This window comes from Hirundo rustica, chromosome 5 (genome assembly GCF_015227805.2).
Source record: "Hirundo rustica isolate bHirRus1 chromosome 5, bHirRus1.pri.v3, whole genome shotgun sequence".
Classification (NCBI taxonomy): domain Eukaryota; kingdom Metazoa; phylum Chordata; class Aves; order Passeriformes; family Hirundinidae; genus Hirundo; species Hirundo rustica.
This window is the reverse complement of record NC_053454.1, coordinates 44,831,849-44,854,451: the sequence shown is the minus strand read 5'-3', so window position 1 is coordinate 44,854,451 and position 22,603 is coordinate 44,831,849. Positions and strand designations below refer to the sequence as shown.

At 37.4% G+C, this 22,603-nt stretch overlaps 1 protein-coding gene across 1 annotated transcript; it reads right to left on the bottom strand.

The window, feature by feature from the left end:
* Nucleotides 1-6,063: 6,063 nt before the first annotated feature.
* Nucleotides 6,064-21,704, bottom strand: TMA16 (translation machinery associated 16 homolog). The gene is made up of 7 exons (XM_040064209.2): nt 21,641-21,704; nt 20,409-20,521; nt 13,908-13,945; nt 13,028-13,112; nt 12,417-12,565; nt 7,700-7,742; nt 6,064-6,306 (listed from the first exon to the last, which is right to left on the bottom strand). The coding sequence occupies exons 1-7, from the start codon at nt 21,641-21,643 to the stop codon at nt 6,135-6,137; spliced, it is 603 nt and encodes a 200-aa protein (XP_039920143.1). The 5' UTR covers nt 21,644-21,704; the 3' UTR covers nt 6,064-6,134.
* Between the last annotated feature and the right edge of the window lie 899 nt (nt 21,705-22,603).

The following is a 22,603-nucleotide window of genomic DNA, read 5'->3' as shown; positions in this document are numbered from 1 at the left end:
AACTTCCTAAGGAAAGCAGTGCCTTGGTACCAACTGTTATAGAAATTTTAGAATGTCCAACAAATAAAAGCTTTAGATATGGACTGGACAGTTAAAATACTTTAAAGATAATCCCAGCTCAGATTGTTAGCATGGATCCTGTTCCGTTTTGTATTATTTTGTACTTTGACTTGGTGAGGTTTTCTCCTTTTTGAAAACCCTAAAGACTTTTTTTTTTTTTTTTTTTTAATGAAGAGGAATATTGCATGTTTGCATTATAAAAAAGCCTATGTATTTCTGAAATGTAGTACCAAAGAAAATACCTTGACTAAAACAGAATGTTCTAACAAAGATCAAAATTTAGTTTTCTACAGATCCACCTACCGCGTATCTGTCTCCTAGATGGTCAGCTGGGGAGTGAGCTAATTTTCAAAATATCACAATTGTAGCTGGAATAAGTAATCATATGACTGATGATTGGTAAGAATATATGTTCAGAATAGAGAAATAATGTTCTAACAAATTTCATTCTTACACCTAAGGCTAGCCACTTGTTCATTTTCTTAAAGCTGCCCTAACTAGCTCACTATGTGAATCCAAATGGATTCACAAATCCTTGCAAGATACAGAAGAAATAGCATAACCAAAGAAGTTACAGTAGTAAAGACATTTTAATTCCCATTTATTAGTTTATGGAAAAGTGGAGCCAAATTTGGTTTCATAATTAAGAGAGCAGAGGTATGGGTCCCTAAGCCTTTTTGCTTTGCATACCAGAGTTTGAATCTCATGATGAAGGGGACGGTTAGAACACAAAGCACGTTTCTGTTTAGTTTGATGTCTGTATATGCACATCCCAGCCAATAAAATATTAAGGCTGTTCTGCATGAGCTTTCCTAAAAGTCAAATTGTCAAAGAACTTGCCAAAAACACCGGTGTACCACATTCCTGCTACCTATGACACAGAACTCAGAAAATTACCTTAACTGAAAACAGAATAATTCCAGTCTGTGAGAAATATTAAAGGTAAGAAGACTTTCAGAAAGCTGTAAAAGCAGGCTCCAGAAACAGAAAGAGCAGAAGAACTTGGAATTAGCTGCAACTGCAAAGCTTGAAAGTAGGAAAAGTTACAATGATACAGTAAGCAAGGACATGGAACAATAGTTTGAGATTTTAGGCTTGGCTAGAATCGACCTTAAGACTGCAGAAAAATATGCTTAACAGATAGCAGAAGGTTTTAAGCTTAATAATGGAATATTGTGTATTGTTAATAGAAAGCATACAAGCAAGCATTGTTTGAAGCAGGTGTATGTGTGCTTTTAGTGATTGGCTAGAACAATTGTCTGTAAGCTTTAGCAATATGCTGTCGGCTGAAAACTTTTAAAATGCCCTGTAACAAAGAAATCTTCAGCTGCTGCTGGCAGATGTGAGCTGTTGCCATCTTTCAATTGTCTCAAGCCCTTTTATGAGGCTGATGTCACAATAAAGGCTCGAGGAACATCTCACAGTGGCCCCGTCCCGTTCGTGCACAAACCTCCAGCACAGTCTTCTGGAGAATGTAGACCCTGGGACAAACGTGCCCTTTTGCTACTTGCAAATACCTGTAACTAACTGAAGCACACGATTTTTTTTTTTTTTTTAACACAGAATATAGATGAAAATACAGTGATCAGCGCTATTCAAAATAATAACCAAAGAATATAGGTCACAGTAATTTTTAAGTATGTTAAGTTAATCACTAATAATTTGAGGAGCTACTTCTATAATGAAACATGGATCTGTGTATACACAGGCCTGAGAGCACGGTGAACAATATGATTAACAAACTTTAATAATGGCTCACAAACAGCATAGAAGTGAAAAGCAAAGTAGCAGGATTGAGATGGGGTCATATTAAACTCAGAAAAGGACAAACCCAAGTGTTAATGGCTTGCAGAAGAAAGACTGCTACTTACAGGAGCCCAAGACCGTCAAAAGAACAAATTAAGTCTAGAAGTTCAGGCACAGGCTTTAATGAATCTTCATGTGCCACTTTACCTCTAGGTTTGCTACCAAATTTTGATAGCTGGGGAAAAAGAATATTTCATTAAAAAGTGTGGATAAGATTTTTTGAGCACTTCGTATCTTAGCAATGGGCATCATCACTTTATCAGTTTTCAAATGAGCATGGTATTGTCCTGGTTAATTGTCTGAACTTTAATATAAGCTGACATTAGTAAGATGCTTCCATTTTCCTTTAGTAATATTGTTATTGCTAAATTTATTATTTAGCAATCCTGTTTTTAAAGTAATGCTGTTATTTTAAGTCTAATAAGTTGATTAGTTTTATTTTTCCTTTGTAACAGGTAACTAGTTACATGCTAAACTCTCCATTTTAATATAATTGGACAGAATTTGTAATCAAGCAGTCAAGGCTTAGGGAGGACCACTATGGTAAGTGTCTCACCATCAGCTTATTTTCAGTTTCATTAGAGGAACTCTGTACAGGACCTTGGCAGGTGATTTTAAGGCAACAGCTTAAACTGCAGAGCATAAATCACAACACCTCATTAACAAAGCCTCTTACCTTCATGAAAGTTACTTCTTTTGGGGAAGTTTGGAAATCAACTATAATTTTTGCTCCTGAAAGAGCTAGAAGATAGAAAGATAATGTATGCATTTTATCATGCTGAGACTGACCAAAGAAGCCAATTTGACATAATTCTGTATTGCAAGCATTTTATTGCCCTTTATTAGAAAACTAGCCTGGAAGGTTCCTTAAGCAGAGAACTTTTTCTGCTGGGAAAAAAAAAAGGGGGGGGTTTAGTACTCTTTCATATCTGCCAGGTGTCTAGCAAACCCCATTTTTAAAAGGTAAACTTCAATATACACATTTTTGGTCCCAGACTCAGTCCTCACATATGGCAGTGTCATCACAGAGATGAGTAAATATGCTATTGTATTGAAGGACAAACAAACAAAAAATCATGATGCTCTGTAAGTATATCCCCTTACAAATGGCTTAATTTATTTCTAATACTAGGGAATTGTTAATTAATGAATTTACATTTGCTGCATACAAGCAACTTTGAGAACGTCAGCATCTTCTGTTTAAGTTTTTCTTTTTTTACATCACATTTTCTTTGTTTATGTGAAAGAAAAAAAATCATTATTTCTACTGGACTTAAAGTCAGCTGGTTCTTTCCCAGCTGAGACCACCAATAAGATATGTTTCACAACTAACAAGTCAGCTGCTGCTGAAAGTCTGAATGTAATTCAGCCAGTTCTTAAAGAAGCCTTAGCTCACCAAGGCTAGATCAAGTATAACGTAGTAAGAACAAACAAACTGTAAAGTACACTAAAAAACCTTGAAGTTCTTATATGAAAGTGGCTTTATGTGTAAAAATATTACTTTTTTGTTTGAAATGCTGTATTTTTAATATGAGCCATGATAATTAATGAAATAATAATTTTAACTTTTACAGCTTTGAGTTGAAAGCTAAAAAAACACCAGAACATTTCAGAACAGTACTTGACAAGTTAGAATGAAAGAAATCTTCCCAAAAATTAATCCTTCACCAGAAAAAAACCCTGTAAATTACAGAGAATTATAATAGAGGATTTAACATTAAAATCTGAAATCCTTAGCTACTAAAGAACAGAATTTCAAGGTATTCCTCAGAGCAAGTCTGTAAGAACAGAGAACATCACACAACTATTTCCCATTCCCACTGTTAACAGCATCTACTTTCTAGATTTTAAAGAAACAGAATAACAATTCAGAATTCCTGAGAGCATTCATCTTTTCTTCACCTGTAGGGAAGAAACTCATCAACATAAAACACTCTAATAGCTGGTTTTAAAGCATGATTGGATTATGAAATTAATTGAAGAGATTCCAGCAGCTTGTCTCAGTAACACATGAGCCAAAAAACTATCTTTACATCACTCCCCCCCCACTCCAGGCCTGTCACGACAAAAAACTCTCAGCACAGAAATTTATAAATAAAGAAGTAAATACATGGCTTTGGGGATTTTCATTGTTCTTTCCCACTGCCATGTTAATATTCTGAAACAACTCATGTGATAAATTGGTCTTGCACATCATCAGTTTAAGCCTATATTATTTTAAATTCAAATATGAATACCTGACAGCTACATATGATTTTTTCTGATAATTCAATGTAAAAAGTTCACATGCAGACACTGTTTCTCTTTCATTACTTGTGCAGTAGGTTAACAAGACAGTTTAAAAGACGGCTAAAGAAGCAATGAATAGATGGACTTCAAGGAAGAAAATTCAGAAAGTCAGTAAGGTCTGATCTATAAACATGCTATTGTAGACTGAATGAAAAATGTTAAAAAGAAATAATTTTACATATTTAACTATCACATTAACCAGATTTTTGCAATGTCTTATTACTGGATTGTTTCAAGGAATATAGAACATCTCATTCTTCATAACTTTGCATGACAATCTTTTTGAAGCACTCACCAGGATGTCAGCCTAATATATGGTAATTACTATGATACCTTCCAGTTATTGAGTTATCTGCTCATTTTCATTCCATATTTTACACGGTGCCATGGGAAAGTGACTCAATGTTTCTACTTGCAATTTCAAACATCAGACTTTGTATACAAAAAAAATTCAAAATGAACTTCTGAAAGGCAAAATCTGTCAAAGCACTGAAACAACCACATACACAAGTTTAGTTCAATCCAATTACCCTGGCTCAGCTTCTACCACAGTTTAACACCTCAAGTTTTATAAATCAAAACAAGATAAATTCCACCACACAGCTCAATTTAACAAAGATATAAAAATACCAAAGGCCTGCCATGAACTTCAACACACTGATTTCAGAAATACAAAGCAGTGATGTGATGGCCTGGAGATGTGGCTGGTGTCAGAGGCCAAGACCTCTAGCTAGGTTTAAGACCTGCAGTCCATCTCAAGATGAATTATAAATTACTCACCCATGCTCCAGGTCTGTTAGTTATTCAGGTTTCTTCTTTAGAATCATTTAAGGAGGACAGCTGTTAGTTCTATATAACCTAAACAGATTGGTTTCCTATAATGTGAAAGGATAGTACAAGCCTGTTTGTAAAGAGGGAAGAACTTAATATACACATTAACAGACTTCACACTCATCAGTAACTCTTGCTGCACAGCTATGAAAATACACAACTGGATGTCTGTAAAGGAAATCTGGGAAACCCACATAACTATTTACTATGACAAAGACTTACTTGTTTAGCACACAGAAGTGTATATATACTAGGGATCACTTACTAGAAAGATCAACCACCAGGAATAATTATTTCCACATAATTAACGGGCATCTGAGCTGTGACTACTACCGTGTGTACAGACAGTTCAGCGCTGAATTGTGACTTCTATGCCCAGACAACCTAATATGCATTGAGATGTTCTACTTAATGCCTGCTGTGAAATTATCCCTAGTTTTGCCCTTGTCCTTTTTCCCCTCTTTTTTTTATTCATTTTAGAGCTTTTAAAGTGATAACGTGCTAAGAACTTTCCTGAAAGACACATATAAAAGCATCTAAAGAGTTGCTTCATAAAGCAAGCCTGCAATTGAAAAGTCCTGAGCAGCTTCAATTCAATTCTCAACAAAAGGGTGAGAGAAAAAAATATGGACTAAGATATATTTAAAAACAGACTGTAGGGACTTTGATTGGCTTTTTATCTGAATTTTGCAATACAGATTGCTGAGGACAGTAACTCTTTCAAATTCTTTTGACAAAACATAAAATACTCAGTATCTTATTGAAGAATTTCCAGGTCTCTATGATCCTGACACAGATTCTCAAAGAAAAGACGGTAGAGGAAGAGTTCCTGGTGTTTAACAGATTATTGCCATTACCACGAAAAGGTAAGGATTTCTGACCACCAAGTATTCCAGGCTGAATGTAGACAGAAAAAGTACTCACCTAGTCAGGATTTCAAGACAAATTTACACAATTAAGATTTTAGGTACTTATTTATAGTCAAAATATTTATCCAGAAATATATAGCTTTATCAAGTAATATTGTTTACTCTTTACCATGGGTACACAGATAATAAAAAAGCAACTAACAAAGCCTTTAGAAATATAGTTGAATTTTATTTTTGTATCCGGTGAAAATTAAAATATGTTTCTTACAATTCCCTTCACTATTTCAGCTCTTGAATCAGCTGGTGCTCATCAGGGCCCACCTTTTCTTCTTCATTCAAGTCTTCTTTTGCTTCTGCATCTGTCACCTCAGGGTGACTGCAGGCAGCATCCCTAGCTGAGAGCTTTTTCATTTTGATGTTCGGCAGTTTCCTCAGATCACCATCCCATTCTCTTAAAGAGAAAAAGTAAGTAATAAAAAACAATTACAGAAAGGAAGGAATGGCAGAATTAATTCACATTTCCTCAAAAGATGCTAACTCAAGTGAGACTGCTTTTCTAAGTTATCCTCTGTCCCACTGTGGTATGAATAAGCACTAAAGATTTCACCTGATTTTGTACACTGCAGAAGCTGTACTTTCTCTATGAAGAAGTAAATACTTTCAGATGTGGTATTTCAGATGGGAAACAGAAATATATTATTCCCTTTATTCCCACAAACTTATTGTACCCTCAGTTACTTTTGGCCACCTGCTTTTAGGTTTGTCTCATTCAACTTGCAGTCTGGTAAGCAACAGAGAAAACAGGTCAGAAGAGTTCCTTCATCTGGATGCTTGATTTGAATATGTAACATCGCGTGTTTGTAAGTCCCTCGTGATTTATGGCAAATGTTAACATGTTGTATGACTGACTTCAAGAGAACACAAAGGGTTAGTAAGCATAATTCACATGGTGAGTGTATTATTTCAAAAGGCTGCATGAAGGAGAAAGGGTTGTTATTAAACATAAGACAAACCCAGTACGCACTAAATAGAATAATTTCTTGATTATAGTAAGTGTACTTCATGGAAAATTTTTCTCAAGGGCAAAGACAGTATTTGCCAATTAAAAGTTATGTTTTTCCTTTACCAAGGCAATACAGCAACACTTCTATCTGGTGCCCGTGTTCAAGAAGTCAATTGTGTATTTATAAATACAGCAAACTCTCTTCTTTGGGATTTCTAGCTTTATTCCAACATCCTGTAAGTATGACTTCTGGCTACATACCATCCCTGTGAGTCACTGATATATCATTCCTTGCAACATAAGCATTCCTAAGTTGTTTTTTTGGGTTTTCTTTACTTTAAAGTATTTCATTTGATAGAGCTGTCAGCAAAAATGTTCACTCAATCTACTACCAGGACATAGCAAAATGCTGGCCCAGATCAGCCAGCAGCAAGTTTCACAGCTCCCAGATCTTCTAACTGGATGCAAGTTGTAAATTAATTTAGGATTTTCAACTATTATATACGCACATACCAATGCTACTGTGAACAGCTGAAGTCAGCATTTTGGGTAAAATATTATCGAATATTGAGAAAAAAAGTTACTTAAGTTATAGAAATGGCATTCTAACTGTTGAATCTAAATTTTCCAGTGTTTTAATTAATAACTGGCACAGGTGTTCAGCTTGTAACAGATAAGAAATGCCAAAACAGCAGTGCCATACCTGCTCTGCATTTTCAAATAACAAATTCCTTGGCAGTTTTTCATGAGTTTCTTTTTTTATTAAAAAAGACATACAACAAGTGAACTTCAGAAACGCTATTTTGCATCAACACATTATTAGTAATAATAAAAAACCTACCTGAAGAATTTAAGATGCTTTCTGTTCATAATGTCTGGGATTTCTAATAGGAAAGAAATTAAATTCTATTAGATGTATTACATTATTCAAGTGAGTCTTATTTCAAAGGAAGAAATGTGAGCTAAATGGCCTCGAAGCAAAATGGCTACATACCTCCTTTTACATTATAACCAAACTGCCCTAAAAGAAACCTGCCATACATATATACAAATAATAAAATAAATAAAAATAATACTACAAATGAATAAAACAATAATTCAAATCTGCATTACCTTGGCTAGTAAAGAGGAAGGCAAATATTTTGTACTGAGACCTGTGGAACAGATCATTTTGCTTTTTTCCTCCTGGAGTAGCCAAAAATCTTCTTACTAGAGTATAATTTATAAACTTAGGCAGATTTTTACACAGGATGCCAAAGCTGCTTTGCCTCGATTCAGTGTCATTCTTTTCTTGGTCAGTCCTGCAGTGTTACAAGTAGCGTATGTTTAACATCAACACTAATTTATGGAGATTTATACTTTGGAAGCCTTGACATCTTCCCACAGCATAAAACACCTCATTACTGTTTGTGAACTGTGTAGATTTCACAGCCAGCAGGCTTCTCAACAAGACAGATGTCTTCTACCTCTAACATTAAATCTACTTTATTTTAACTCTTAAAATTGTGACATTTCAGCAACTTTTATATCGTCCTTGAACAAACAGTTCTGCCTTTGTTCATCTATCAATTTCCTCAAGTTTTACAGTAATAAATTAGATCACGCTATCAATGTAGGATTATCGATGATTTTGCTACTACAAAACAAATATTGATGATACCTGTGCCATTTATCTTTGTGGCCAGACAGTCCCTACTATTCAGAAAACTATTCCTTCCTTTCACACTTGGTTATGAAGTTACCAAGTAAAGAACAATAATATATGTAAAATGTTTTGATAACAACTACAGTGATTTCTGCAGATTGCTCCTTGGTAAACAGATGAGGTAATACTGCTCACAGCTCAGCGAGGTAAGGCAAAGAAACATTTATCTAATGCTTTTTTGGTCTGCTCATTCCTGGGTTTCATGCCAAATATCCATGCCACATTAGGTCCATCCTTCCCAACAAAGCCATGGTTGCTCTTGTTTTCTTTGCAGTCCCCTGAACTGCAGTCATGGCAGCACAGTGTCAAATGCTAGAACATCCCAGCTCCCACAGGAGATGTTCTTCTCTCCTCCCAGGGATTTTACAAGGAGCAATCAATGCTACTCTGTTTGCCTCTAGTAGTGCATGTAGTGATGTAAACAGTGAGTTTGGCAGAAGTGGCACCATGCTGAGATTTGTATTTGTTCCTTTTATCAAAGCACTTATTCAACATACAGTTCAGTGTTCCTGTCAGGCAAACCAGGACTAAATGACAAGACTTTCAAACGAAGCCCTTTCATTTACTTTTCTCTTTTTTTAAAAAACTTTTCATGGGTTTAAGTTATGCAGACCTCTTAAAGAGAATGTTCTAACAGTTTTATCAAGCCTATCATCCAGGGCTCACCAACATCATGAGAAAGCAGGCACTCTGAATAGAAAAGATTCTGTGACAAACTGAGATTTAGCATTGAATTCATCTTTACTGCTTTGGCACTGGCAAAACTTTTAAGCTATGCTTACATGTGTGTTTACAATATGCTACACAATAAAAAACTACTGAGTTGCCAGATTAAGAATAGAACTGTGTGTAGAAATAAAATAATTATATGCTGCACAGTAACTGATTTTCTAAATTATGCCCGACTGGTAGCATTTGTTTAACTCAGCTGCATCTCCTTAGCATGCACCAATGTCATGGGTTTTGCTGCTGCTTGTGAACTCCTCCATTTGCTTTAAAATGTTAAACCACAGGAGCATGTTCTTCTGAACTAAAGACAGAAAAAATGTAAGAGAGAAATATGGAACAGGAGTTAGTGAGAAAGAAATGACGACAGTATTTTGGGAAGTAGATTATTGTCTGGCATTTCTAAGACAAACTATTCAACAATTTATGTGTTAGGAAAACAGCAGTGAAAGATTTAAGTAAATATTTTTTAATGTTTCTGACCCTTTCAGACAGTTTTACTTTTCCTTCTTTTGAGGAAGAACAAACAGCCTGTTAAAAAGAAGGAGACTGTAGATGCTCTTTAGGCAAAAAGTTATTCAGTTATACAGTAATGATAACTACAGAAAACAGCAGCTAACAAATAGTACAGAAGTTAGATTAGCAGATACATGGAAGTGATACAGCTTTCATCTGAATTAAATTGATTTCCCTGTAATGTGAAGCCTCCAGAACTAATTAATAAAACTTGTGTATTTAGTTTTAAAAGCCACTTTCCCCCAAGATTAATATTATGCATTAGAGAGAACATGCAAGGTAATTAGAAGCAAATTACCAAAATGGATGATGTTCAGATGAAATAATTATGATGCTTTTCCACTGAAAGCATGCTAACTCTCTTACAAATAAATAAATATCTAGCATTGCCTTTCAATAGCTTTGCTATAAACACGTAAGGCCAGATTAAATAAAAAACCCAAATACACATAAATTAAAAGAGGAAGAAAACTGCAGTAAAACTACTGTAGAGATATTTAAGGAGTAAGTGACAAGGTGCTGCTAAACCTCAAGAACATCACTGAAAATGTTCCCTGTATAGCTACAGTTTGTTTAAAAAAAGACTAAAATTTACTATATTTTTGGATGTCTACCAGTTCTGTAAACAAATTTTTACATTTTGTAAAGGATTAGTTTTTCATTTACATATATCCTTGACAGAACAAGAGGAAATGCCCTCAAGCTACACGCCAGGAAGATTCATGTTGGAAATCAGGACAAATGTTTTTTTCACTTAAAGGGTGGTTAAGCATTGGAATGAGCTGCCCAAGGAAGTGAAGGAGGAATCAGCAGCCCAGGAAGTGTTCAAGAAATGACTGGATGTGGCACATAGTGCTTTGGTCTAGTTGACATGGTAGTGTTTGGTCAAAGGTCGGACTTAATGATCTTGGAAGTCTTTTCCAACCTAATTGATTCTATGATATAAATAGATGACATCAAATTTTAGCAGACTTCCCTAAATGAAAAGAATACATATTATGCAGTCTCTTCATAGCAAATGCACATGCATACAAGAAACAACTGAGTTCAAGAACAGGGGGGAAAAAAACCCAACAAATCTAAGTCAGTTATAAAAGCTCCACTCACTAAAGCTTCTAGGATTAATAATGAGCTAGAGGCATAAAAGCACTGTTTCCAGCTGATTTCCATTTATGCCCAATCTCTAATTACAGTATTTAGTTGCTATAGTACTAAGCAGCAACTATTTTCTCTGAATGAATACTGTCCTAGACAGAGAGCAAAACCTGCAGCAGCTGTGATAACAAATAATGAATGATTTGAAAGTGTATTTAATATGTGAAGTTGCACTGTGCTCTGAATGCTTTACTTTCCAATTCTATAATAACCTCAAATTTTGCCTACAATATTTCTAGCTTCTTCATTATTTTTATGTTGTGCTTGTGCATTTGACATCTTTTTCTCTAGCCCTACCGCCTTTTTCTGTCAGCTTTCCACAAAGCAGGAAGGAAAAAAGGAACTAAAATTTAAATGCAAAAACCAAAAAGAATACTTTCTAAAACTAAGCTGTTTGATAACAATCACAGAATCTATTTTCCTATTATTTTTTCTTCCTCCTTTTAAGACATCAAAGATTACACATGAAGTCATACTGATATTCTTAAATTCCTCTGCCTCTGCAGGCTGCACTGCAAAATTTTAAAGCCATTAATTTTCTTGATTTGTACAATACATATCAGGGTGTGCTGATTTTGGCCAGGGTAGAGTTAATTTTCTTCAAAGCAGCTGGTACAGGGCTGTGATTTGGATTAGCTGGAAATGGTGTTGATGAAAACAGGATGTTTTCATTATTCCTGAGCTGGGCTTACACAGATCCACGGCCTTTTTAGCTCCTCACCCCAGCCCACCAGCGAGGAGGCTGAGGGTGCACAAGGAGCTGGGAGGGGACACAGCTGGGATAGCTGACCGGGGAATATGACACACAACCCAAACTTTGCTGTGCTTTGTACCCTAACCACAGAATAATGTAGATTTTTCATGTTTTCCATGATGTATTTTACTACTAGAACGACCAATTATGTCTGGATAACACTTTAGCATTAAAGCCAAGTCCACCACTCAGCTTCAACATGCACTTTACTGGTTACAGCACAACACAGACACGTCAATGCTTATTTTGACTATTGCCAAACAACTCTTTGCTTTTTGCACTTTCATTATCCCTTTGTCTTTCTTCCTTATTTCACCAAACTATTGCTGCTTCCCCTCAGCCTAGTTCCAGCTATCAAATGGAGGTCCAAACAAGCTGCTGAGCTCAATTTGTATTCAAGGCAGGTTCATTAAAAGCTCACTTTAGTGTCAAAAATAGGTTAAATATGCCTGCACTGAAAAGACAGTACTCTCGAAGGTGCACAAAGGCAAAAGCAGAATATGGAAGTCAAATCTCCACCATCTTTTTTTCTCCCTTTCTTTACCATAGCCCTCCTCCCAGATAACTCTGCAAGGCACAAGCACCTAGCACTTAGGTAATTTCTGTAAAGAGAAAAATAAGGACAATGCCTAGAAAGTTTGCTTAGATTCTGGCCTTGTGAGCAGGTGTGAGGACTGAATTCTTTCCAATGCTTTTACATACCTATTCCATAGCCCTCATAGAGTTGTCTTTCACGTTCTATTGTCTGCTTGATGACAGTTTCCCGTGAACCATGCTGTCTTCCTTGTCTGCCTTTAATACTGTTTTGTAATTCAATCTGCTCCAATTCAGCATTGAATCGACACATATAACTGAAAGAAATAAAATGCATAAGACTATATGCATATAATGCATAGCTAGATGCAGTCATAACAAAATTGCAAAACAGAATTACTCTGATAAATTATTTTACTGTATGTATTTATTTTCTAAATTATTTTCTTTATTTATTGGAGGCTCAAGGAGTAAGTAGTATGAAATCTGCGTGTTCAGGTGTCACAGAATAACCCAACAAGTAAATATGTGTGATTACTACTGTCCAAATAATTTAAAGTTCTCCACACACTACAAAATTAGGGATATACTTCAATAATTAAAAAAAAAAAAAAGAAACTACAATGCAATTTATTTGCATAATTCTAGTATGACTATATATGTCTCTCAATATTTATCAGTGGCAATAGCAACATATAAAAGTTCTCCTCTGAGTCATCATCACATCATTTTTAAAGACAAGTCAAGGGTTTTAATCTTGTTTTTAACACCAGTCTTACTTTTCAATTAGTTCACCAGCTTCCTTCTTTGTGTACTCAATTTTACTGGGGTCAAGATGACTTTGAAACCATTGCAGTTTTTCTCCTACAAGAATAAACTTAACATTAATGGTTACACCACCACTGTAGCACCAATACAGATCAAAGTTTCCCAAAGTTTTTTAAATGCCCCCCCACCATTTTTCAAGATTCTGAATGGCATTATAGACTCTGATACTGTGGGTACCAGGTATGAAGGCAGCTGTAATAGAAACATTCCTACATCATTTCAGATTGATTTTATACCTTTTTTACAGGGAAAAAAAAATATGTGAGGCTTTATTTTACTGGAAATTAATTAAAATATCACCGTATCAATTGCTTAGGAAGGAAACTTAGAAAGGGGGAAAAAAACAACACAGTGGCTGAGTTAGAATTCTGATCGTTACATCTGTTTTTAAACAGATTAAATTGAAAAGGTGCAGGATCAATCATATGGAAGAGAAAAGTATTCCAGGTTGTGTCTCAAAGTTTTGAATTTACTTGCTAACATAAGGTGTCTTTTGACCTGCATATATAATCTTCTTTTACAAGCAATTATTAAAAGCATGGAGACCAAATACAATAAATATGTGTACAGATGTCCAAAACTCATTTGGTCTATATTGCCCTGCTGTTATGTATACTGACTAAAGATTAGCTATGCTCAGCCCCAAATTCAATCCTGTATACATTAAGTGGACATATCAGGTACTTCAGTAGCTCAACCAAGTCTATTTGAAGATTGCAGAATCAGATTATAGAAAAAGAAGCTCTAATTGAACATCTAAAAAGTTGGTAAAACTTAGAATCTCTACTAAGAAACTGAATACTATACTAAGTAATAGAAGTTTCTGCTTACCAATAATACTTAAACGCAAAGCTTTGTCAGTCTTCAACCTAGCAGAGAAAAAACAGGTATGTTAGCCAGGAATGAGTACCATATAAATTTTAATCTCAAAAAGTTGGGGTTTTTTTCAGTCACAGTGAAAGTCAAGGTAAAATTTCAAATAGTAATATTTGAGAAATTCCAAATCATGTAAAACTTCCGTTTCATCCAAAAGATCTACTTTCTGGTAAAACTACTAGCTGCAGTTTGTCCATTTTACCTATTAAGCTAAACTGTTTCTTGGAAGAAAAAAAGATGCAACATTTTTCTCAGAGCACAACAAAAGGAATTTCACCCAAGAGCTGCATTGTCACAATTTCCTTAAGTATTTCTGATATTCCTCTGGTATGTTTAATGAGTTGGGACATTTCACTGCATTGCATTCTTGCAAATCAAGCATGCAATGTGAAAAATACCATTCTCTTACCTTAAAACTTGTAATAATTAAAGTTTGTGCTTACCAAACAGTAAGTTAATGACTTAAGAAACCAAAATTAACAGCTTCATTAAAGAAGATGAAAAAAACCCAACTCTGTCTCCACTTGAATCTCTGGCAGGATACTCAAAAGCTTTCTGTACCTATGGGATATGGGTACACAGTTCTATCCGGGATTAATTTTCATCCTAATTAGGAGTTCTCAAAAAAGACAAGTCTCTAACAGGAAATCCCATGTCTCATGCTCTTTTGTCCTCAAGGTGTCAGATTTGATCTGCATCAAAGGATGTTGCAACGTTCTGTTGTTTCCAGAAAGGAAACCAAGACATTACTGGGGTAAGGATGAAATTTGTCACTGGAAAAAATATCCTAGCCATGCATATTCAGTGTACATATATTCAAGGACCTCTGATAAAACTGACTTTTTATTATTAAATGGTGTTCTAGGGTAACTTTATGATGCCTGTACAAAAGTTATCTCCCAAATTTGTCCCAAACCAGAACAAATGGGAAAATTTGTAATGGATTAAGTAAGTCATAAAGGCTGTAACTGACAAAAAATAAATAATGCTAAAATTCATCACAGTTCAAAGCTATTGTGCTCCTCTATCAAATTCCTTTTACACTGTAAAATTTAACAAGCATTTCAGAGCTAACTGAAGTAACTCAGAGCACAGAAGTCTGTCACCTAACACAAAAACTGGGATCAAAAGATAAACCCTTACTTTCCAGAGACAAACATACCTGTGGCACTTGTCGACAAACCTACATTATAAATTAGATTTTTCAAGAAGTATTTCATCCTCTGAAGACTGCCTAAAAGCATGTACAAGCAAAGGCACGGCATGTGTGAGATGCTAAGAATTCCACTTATATGAAAGAATTTTTTACGTCTATGGATACCGCAGCATGTGTAGAAAAAGCCTTCAATAAAAGCTGGGCAGGCTTTTATCCTCAGAGAACTTACAGCAGGGAGCTTTGGATCGTAAGAGCATCCAAGAAAAGACAGATACTGCACTCAGTGGAACTCCACTGCAGCAATCCCTGCTGGGGACCCTGCAAGGCAACACTGCGAGATGAGCCTGTCTGCAAAGCTTCGCCATGGAGAGAAAACTACAATGGCATCCAGGAAAGCTGACTAAACAGGATTATGTCACACATCTATGTTCTAAAACACTACAAACTGCCATTTGCACCTGCTAGGGCCACTAAATCTTTTATTTATCAAAGCAGCGAAGTACAGAACCACCATTTTCTTCTAGAAGAAAAACCTTCAGTCTCCTGCTGCACACAACTAATTTCAGTATGAGAAATAATGAATGATAGGCTCGGATATTGCCTTATTGTACTTTTCAGAGAAGCCTCACCTCGGTGACTGCTGGAAGACAATAGCATTAGCATAGAGGCTAATCAAATAAGGTGAGTCAAAGAAACTTCCTCTCCTCTTCTTCCACACAATGAGTAATAGTTTTTGCTTAGGGGAAGGAGAGGCCAGGGATACAATCATGGGGCACGCTGTTGTTTCTTGATGATTTTATTCTTCACCCACCTTCCAGAAATCCTCTGCTTTGGCAATGATTATTAATAAGAATGATTAGTGGTTTTCTTGATGTCTACTAGGTACTTAAAAAGTAAATTCTACATGTTCCTTCAGCGGCTCTTTATCTCAGATATTATATTCAACTATTCTACTCTAAATGCTAATAAGCCTTTACTGTTATTTGTTATTTACTAACAGATACTACTCCCAAATACTAACAAATACTACTTCCACCCCATCACTGTAAAAACTTCTTAGCTCTCATATCTTAAAGCATGTCAATATTAGACTGGCTTATTTGTAATGAAAATGCACTGACTCCTCAGAAATTTATTGTGCATGCACAATAGAAAGGGTTTATTTTGTCTCAGAAGGATAAACAACAGAAAAAAAAGAAATGCACAGCTAGATTAGATTTAGTTACTAAAACAGATAGGTATTTCTGCAGTTGCAGGAAAACATGACTGGTGTTGGTACATCACTACTATGGAAGTTTCATGAATTTCCCACTATGGTGTGGTTTCCTCAAGAAAAGTCAGTGTTCTACTACTGCCAGTGAAGCAGCTATTGCTGTCTCATAAAAACCTCCCTGTAATTATTTAACAGAGCAAACAAGCTGCCTAAAGGAATAAAGATTCACATGTAGATTAAGAGAGAATAAATTGGTAGTAATACACTGGAAGTTGTTGCTGCTTATTAGACCTTGAAGACAATTGCGAGGAGAGGGATGCAGGCAAGAAAAAAGGTGTAATTTCAGTGAACAAGATGATTTAAGATTGTAGCCAATTTTCTAAAAGCAATTGGTCTGTCTCCTCTTATTATGGTTAAGATTGGTCTTTTATATTGCAGTCACAGTTTCTGGACAGTAAACTTATAACTGCTGTCATATTTCATTACAAATGCTTGCAGTGAAGAGTGGACAATGGAGCCCGCAGAAGACTTCAGCAACTTAATGCAGAACTTCTCCCTCCTTTTGCCCAGTGCTGCATTTTAAATATTGAAATTCCTTCTGGATAATGTCTACCCTTTTTTACTATCTCATTTGGGCAAAAGATACTGGAATATGCATCTCATAACTTAATGCAATTTTCCTTCCCGTATAACATAAACAAGAACATTCACAGTAGTTATTTCTTTACCTCCATCCTATAGGAAAGTTAATAAGCAAATAGAAGCCTAAACTGTCTCCAGTCCTGAATCCTGTCTGCAGACAAGTACCAAAGAAAAAAAAAACCACAACAAAACCCAACCAAACCAAAACAAGCTAAACAAAATAAACAAACCACACAAAACCAAAAACATTGACTGATACTTTTCTATAAAAGATACTCTCACCCTCCAGTAACATGCCATTCAAAGGCTTCCTACACCCTACACCTCTGTGTTAAATAGTAACCAACAGATAAAATGCACGAATGTTCAGAAAGTATTGCTGCACAAATTAATCCAGCCACCATTAGAGCATCCTCTGGCAAGGAAATCCACAGCTTAATAAATATAGTACAGACTAACTCTATGGACTTCCTACATTCACTGACTACTCTAATCCAGTTTTTCCATCCTGCAGAAGTGCACTAGCCTGTACAGAGGAATTATCCCCTTTACTCACACCTGGTGAGATCACATTGAGAATTCTCTTTCTAGCTTTGGGTCCTATTCATACTTCAGACAACTTACTTCTACACAATAACAAGCATGGTCAAAAAAGTGCCAGATTTGTAGATGGGACTAAGAAAGAAAATTCTGTAGAGATTACAAGGCAGCTTCTCCTATTTACCAGCAAAAGATGTATTAACCTTCCACCAGGGAACAGGGCTGTCATTCAATAGCAGCAATCTGGAAAATTGTTTAAAGACATTTAATAGACCTGCAGAAGCAATGTGGAAGAACAAAACTGATGTGAGCTATTTCTTTTTCCCAACAGTGTAGGACTGGAAAGCTTTCCTCCTTCACAGCATCAGAAATTTATCTTGTCTTTTTCAGAGCTATGCAAAAGGAATCTAAGCTTCACCATTATATTACAGAAACTGAAAGCTAAGTAATTATAGTAAAAAGTTCAACACATATTTAATTCCCAATATTTAAAAAAAAAATCCTGAGAGTTTACTAAGCTGATAGTTTAGATAATAGAGAAGAATTCAAAAGAAATTGGAACCCTTAACAATTCTTTTAAAAACACTAAGGGAAAAAAATAATCAACATTATTCATGTCTTTCAAATTAAATTACCCTTCAAGCCAAGACAATACAGAAAATAGAATACAGACAATTGGAGGATGTTTTTAATGCAACTGATTTTTAGAACACCACAACAAAAGTGATCTACAAAGCACAGAATGTTAGTTAACTGTTCAGGCCCCAGAAGCCTAAGATGCAGAAATCTTATTTATAAGACACAAAGATAGAAAGTATAAGATCATTTTGGTATCACAATATGCTGTGGATGGTCAAAACCAACACACTAATCTTGGTGGAAAGGTTTACCTAGGCAAAATGAAAGGTTACATCTTTTACAATCAGCCTAGATTGAAATAGCAAGGATAGGACTTCTTCAAACACATCAGTTACCGAAGGAAAACTAAGGCTAATGCGGGCCTCTTACTGAATTGAGGGGGACCCTGGTGACAGAGAAAGCAGAAATACCGAACGCCTTCTTTGCAAGAACCTTCACTGCCAAGAGCAGCCCCCAGGAATCTCTGACCAGGGTTAAGCAATGTCAGAAGGAAGGCTTTCCCTTGGCCAAGGAGGACTGAGTTAGAAAACACTAGGGCAAACTTGACGTCCATAAAGCCATGGGCCCTGAGGGATGCATCCATGAGTGCCAAGGAAGCTGACAGACACCATGGATAAACCATTCATGATTATCTTTGACAGGTCATGGAGATGAGGAGTGGTGCCTGAGGACCAGAAGAAATCAAATGTCACCCTGGTCTTCCAAGATGGCAACAAGGAGAACCCAGGGAGCTACTGGCCAGTCAGCCCCACCTAAATCACTGCAAAGGCAACTGAGTATCTCATTCTGGAGGCCATCTCTATCCACATGCAGGACAAGGAGGTGATCAGAAGTAGGCAGCATGGATTTACTAAAGGTAAGTCATGTTTGACCAACTTGATTCCCTTCTATGATGAAACAACTGCTTGGATGGATGAGGGGAGAGCAATGGATATTGTCTGTATCAGTTTCAGCAGGGCCTTTCAACTTTTTGCTGTTGCAAGAGGAACAAAAAGTAGCACTCCAAGAAGAATCATCAGCACTGGTGTCCGTATCAGCGTATCTCTAACCACACCAGGCTGTCACTAAAAGATCTTAGTGTGCCATGTCATGATGAATCATAAGTACGTATCGCTGCCTCACTAGGTTTTCTTGTGCACGTTTTTCTGTATGGTGAAGTCACAAATGCAAGCACTAAGAATCAAGTAAGATTAAGTCATCTTTTGTGATTAAGAGCTCTGAGTGGCTGTTACGACACCAGGTGAGAGAGCTAAGGGACAAAGTGGCCAATTTAGCAGTCAGAAAATAATCTGCAATAAAAATTTATAATCAGTACTCAGCAGAGAAGAAATACGAAACAGCAGGGGAAACTTCTTGCACATTAAGAAACTGCCCAATCCTCAACACATGCTACTTGTGAATTCCTGCAGCATCTCTGCTGGAGGCTACACGACCCCACTGTGACAGCAAAGGCCCCCTTCCAGTCAAAGCAACAGCGCAACTGCTGTGGATAAGGTTGTGCATCAATCCCAGCAATAAAACTGTACAGTCCTGGACCAGGAGTTTCCAATTTAACACATTCAGACAAAAGAGTATTTGGGCTCAGCTCACATGGTCCAAGACACTACAATTTATACAGCATTATAGTTTATATAGTGCTATACCAGACTTAAACTGAAAATGCTTTAAGCTAGCTTTAGTAACTTCCTAAATAAACTTATTTATGCATAACAACAAACAAGCTGAGAAAATGTAAATTAAAGGCCAGTCTTCACCAGCTGTCTTTTCCCTCTGTGGGAGGGGGAAGTAAAACTTAGAAGTAGAAAACCATCAAAGAGGAGTTAACTATACAGGTTTTTTCAGATGTCTGTCTTCTGCAGGAAGGTTTCTGGGTTTTCTTTTCTATTAACTGAGCATTTTAGCAGAAGCAGCTTGACCCTAAGCACGATTCTTTGTTCTTTACTGAACTGTTCTTTACTGAACTTGAAGTAAAGCCAAACTAGGTGATTCACCTCCACATGAAATCACCAGCATCGTGCTATTCAGATTATCAAAAGCAAGAAATCTAATTTGTAAGGACAACACCCAAAGTCAAGCAGCAGAACTATATACTTTGTATAACCTGATTTAATGCATGTAAACCTGTCACTTCACATGGCCCAGCAGCAGTATTAAGTTATAAAGGCCTTTCTGTTATCCTATGGTTATATCAATGTAACAGTCCATGTCCACTACCACAAACAAAAAGCCTCCTGTGGTCTGTACAGAGGTTTTGCAGTCAACTTACTTTTCTTTCTTTTCCTGTTTGTGTACTTCCCTTGCAAGCTGTGCAGCTTTTCTGCTGTAGGGATGGATAACTTTTTTCTCTTGCTTCCCTCCTTGAGGTTTTCGTAACTTTGGCTGAAAAGACATCAAAAATACTATGCACTAATAAGGCTGAGTATGAAAGGGAAAACAGAAGTACACAGCACGGTAAAGACTTTAAAGGTTATGCACTGATAGTTAAGAAAGCGCTTAACTTTCAGTAACACATTATCAATTTCACCCACTTCAATAACAAAATTACTTGAAGCCAGTACAAGCTGTAACAAAACCACTAGAACACAGAAAATGCTGTAAGAAATCTTATATAGTGAGTACTGTCAAAATGCCTACTTTGTAGAACTCTGCAGCTAGGGAATTAAGATTAGCTCTCTGTACCTGTGCAGAAAAATGTCCCCATTCAAGCTTCTATTTGGGTTTCTGACAAGAGCCTCATGTCATTTGTACAGTGTAATAAAAGCGATTTTCTTGTTCCTCCCAAGAGATCACTGGAATGCTTCACACCAGGGAGTGGCCAGAGGCTTTCCTTCTGTACCACTTCATACTGCAGAGAGGGAATACCACTCACGAGTTTCCAAAGCACGGCAATACTACTCTACGTTATGCTACTTCCCGGTAAGAAAGTGTCTGAACAGAACTGACAGGCTTTATGAAATAGCATGTTATTTAACTGCACCTAAAAGAAACACCTTAAAGCAAGGGGGCTTTCCTGCATCACAATAAACGGCCATCAACAAACGAAGACTTTAACACATCCAGTTTTTGTAATAATATCAGTGCTTAGATCTGAGAGGAAAAAAAAAAAAAAAGATGGTGTCAAAAACTACTCTGATCACCTCGGGAAACCTCAGGCGGCAGCACCTCCCGCCTGCTCCACACGCGAACCGCGCTTCCCCCGGCCCCCGCCCGCCCTGCCGGGAAGGCCCAGAAGGACGCGAACCCCCGGGGAGGAAATGCAGCGGGTTTTAAATGCAAGGTCGGCTCACGGCCGGTATCGCCCCACAGGGCCGCCGGCCCGCCAGGGGACTCGCCGCAGACTCCCGAGGCTTCTCCAGGGACGCCGTGGGGCCGCCCCCGGAGGGAATGAAGGGGCCGGGAGCACCGCCTGAGCAGCCACCGCCATCGGCAGAAGCGCAGGCTGCGCAAACCGCACCTTTACCCCTGTCCCCGTCCCCATCCCCAGCCCGGCACACGCACCATGGCGAGCGAGTCTTCTTCCGGCGCCGCGGTGCAGCAGCCTCAGCGCTCCGGGCGGCGGCGCGGCCGGCGTTCCGCGGGCCCCCAGCGGGCCGCGCCGGCGCTCCGCAGCCCCGGGGGCACCGGGGAGGCGCGGCCGCGCAGCGGCAGCGGAGACCGCCACGGAGCGAAAGCTGCTCGGGTACTGGATAATATCTTGGCAGCAGCTAAGGGGATTGGTTTGGCAGCTGAAATTAATGGGGCTGATGCTACCCGTGAGCTTGAGAGGAAAAAAAATGTAGAAGTAGTTCAAGAACCAGGTAATCGTTATGATTGAGAAATTCCACAGCTGATGCCTGTGCAAAGAAGGAGCCCTGCTGAGCTAAAGAAAATGGAACGAAGTCAAGAAAAAGGTGACAATCTTTGTGAGAGAACTATCCTTTCCTTTGGTAAGAGAAAGAAACAACCTTTGGAAAGTCCAAAATCAAATCTTAAAGTTGCCGGAGAGCGTAACTCTCAGACTTGCAGACATCACCAAAAACAGGAAAAAAACCCGAACCCATCTCTGGCAGTAAAGCTCCTGCGACACCTCAAAGCTGATCACCACCTCCACCACGGGCCTGTGGAAAAGCAGTTGTGACTGTTCAGCTCCAGGCATCACAGGCTCAAAGGAGACAGGTCTTCTTGCTCTTCAGACACGGATCAATCTTATAACATATAAAGAAACACATTAAATATCGTCCCTAAACAGTATAGTCCAAGTATTTTACTAAAAAATTATATATACAAGGAAAGTGAGATTATCTAAAGCAAAGTCTTCATTCCGCTTGTATTGGAACATTATCTGTTTGTGCACTTGCAATAAAACTGTTTTATACATTTACAGATCTGCAGGAGGCAGTGACAGTAGCAATTTTGGCTTTTAATCTAATACTTTAGGATGTAGCAGTCACAGACAGGAAACCGAGCATGGAATTTTAAATA

Bases quoted from the DNA above. Each gene is read 5' to 3' on its own strand.
- TMA16 (XM_040064209.2), bottom strand. The intron at 12,566-13,027 runs GTAAGACTGGTG...TATTTCTTTCAG, and splicing joins GCTGGTGAACTAATTGAAAA to TTATATGTGTCGATTCAATG. The intron at 7,743-12,416 runs GTATGTAAAAGC...CTTTCCTATTAG, and splicing joins CTATGAGGGCTATGGAATAG to AAATCCCAGACATTATGAAC.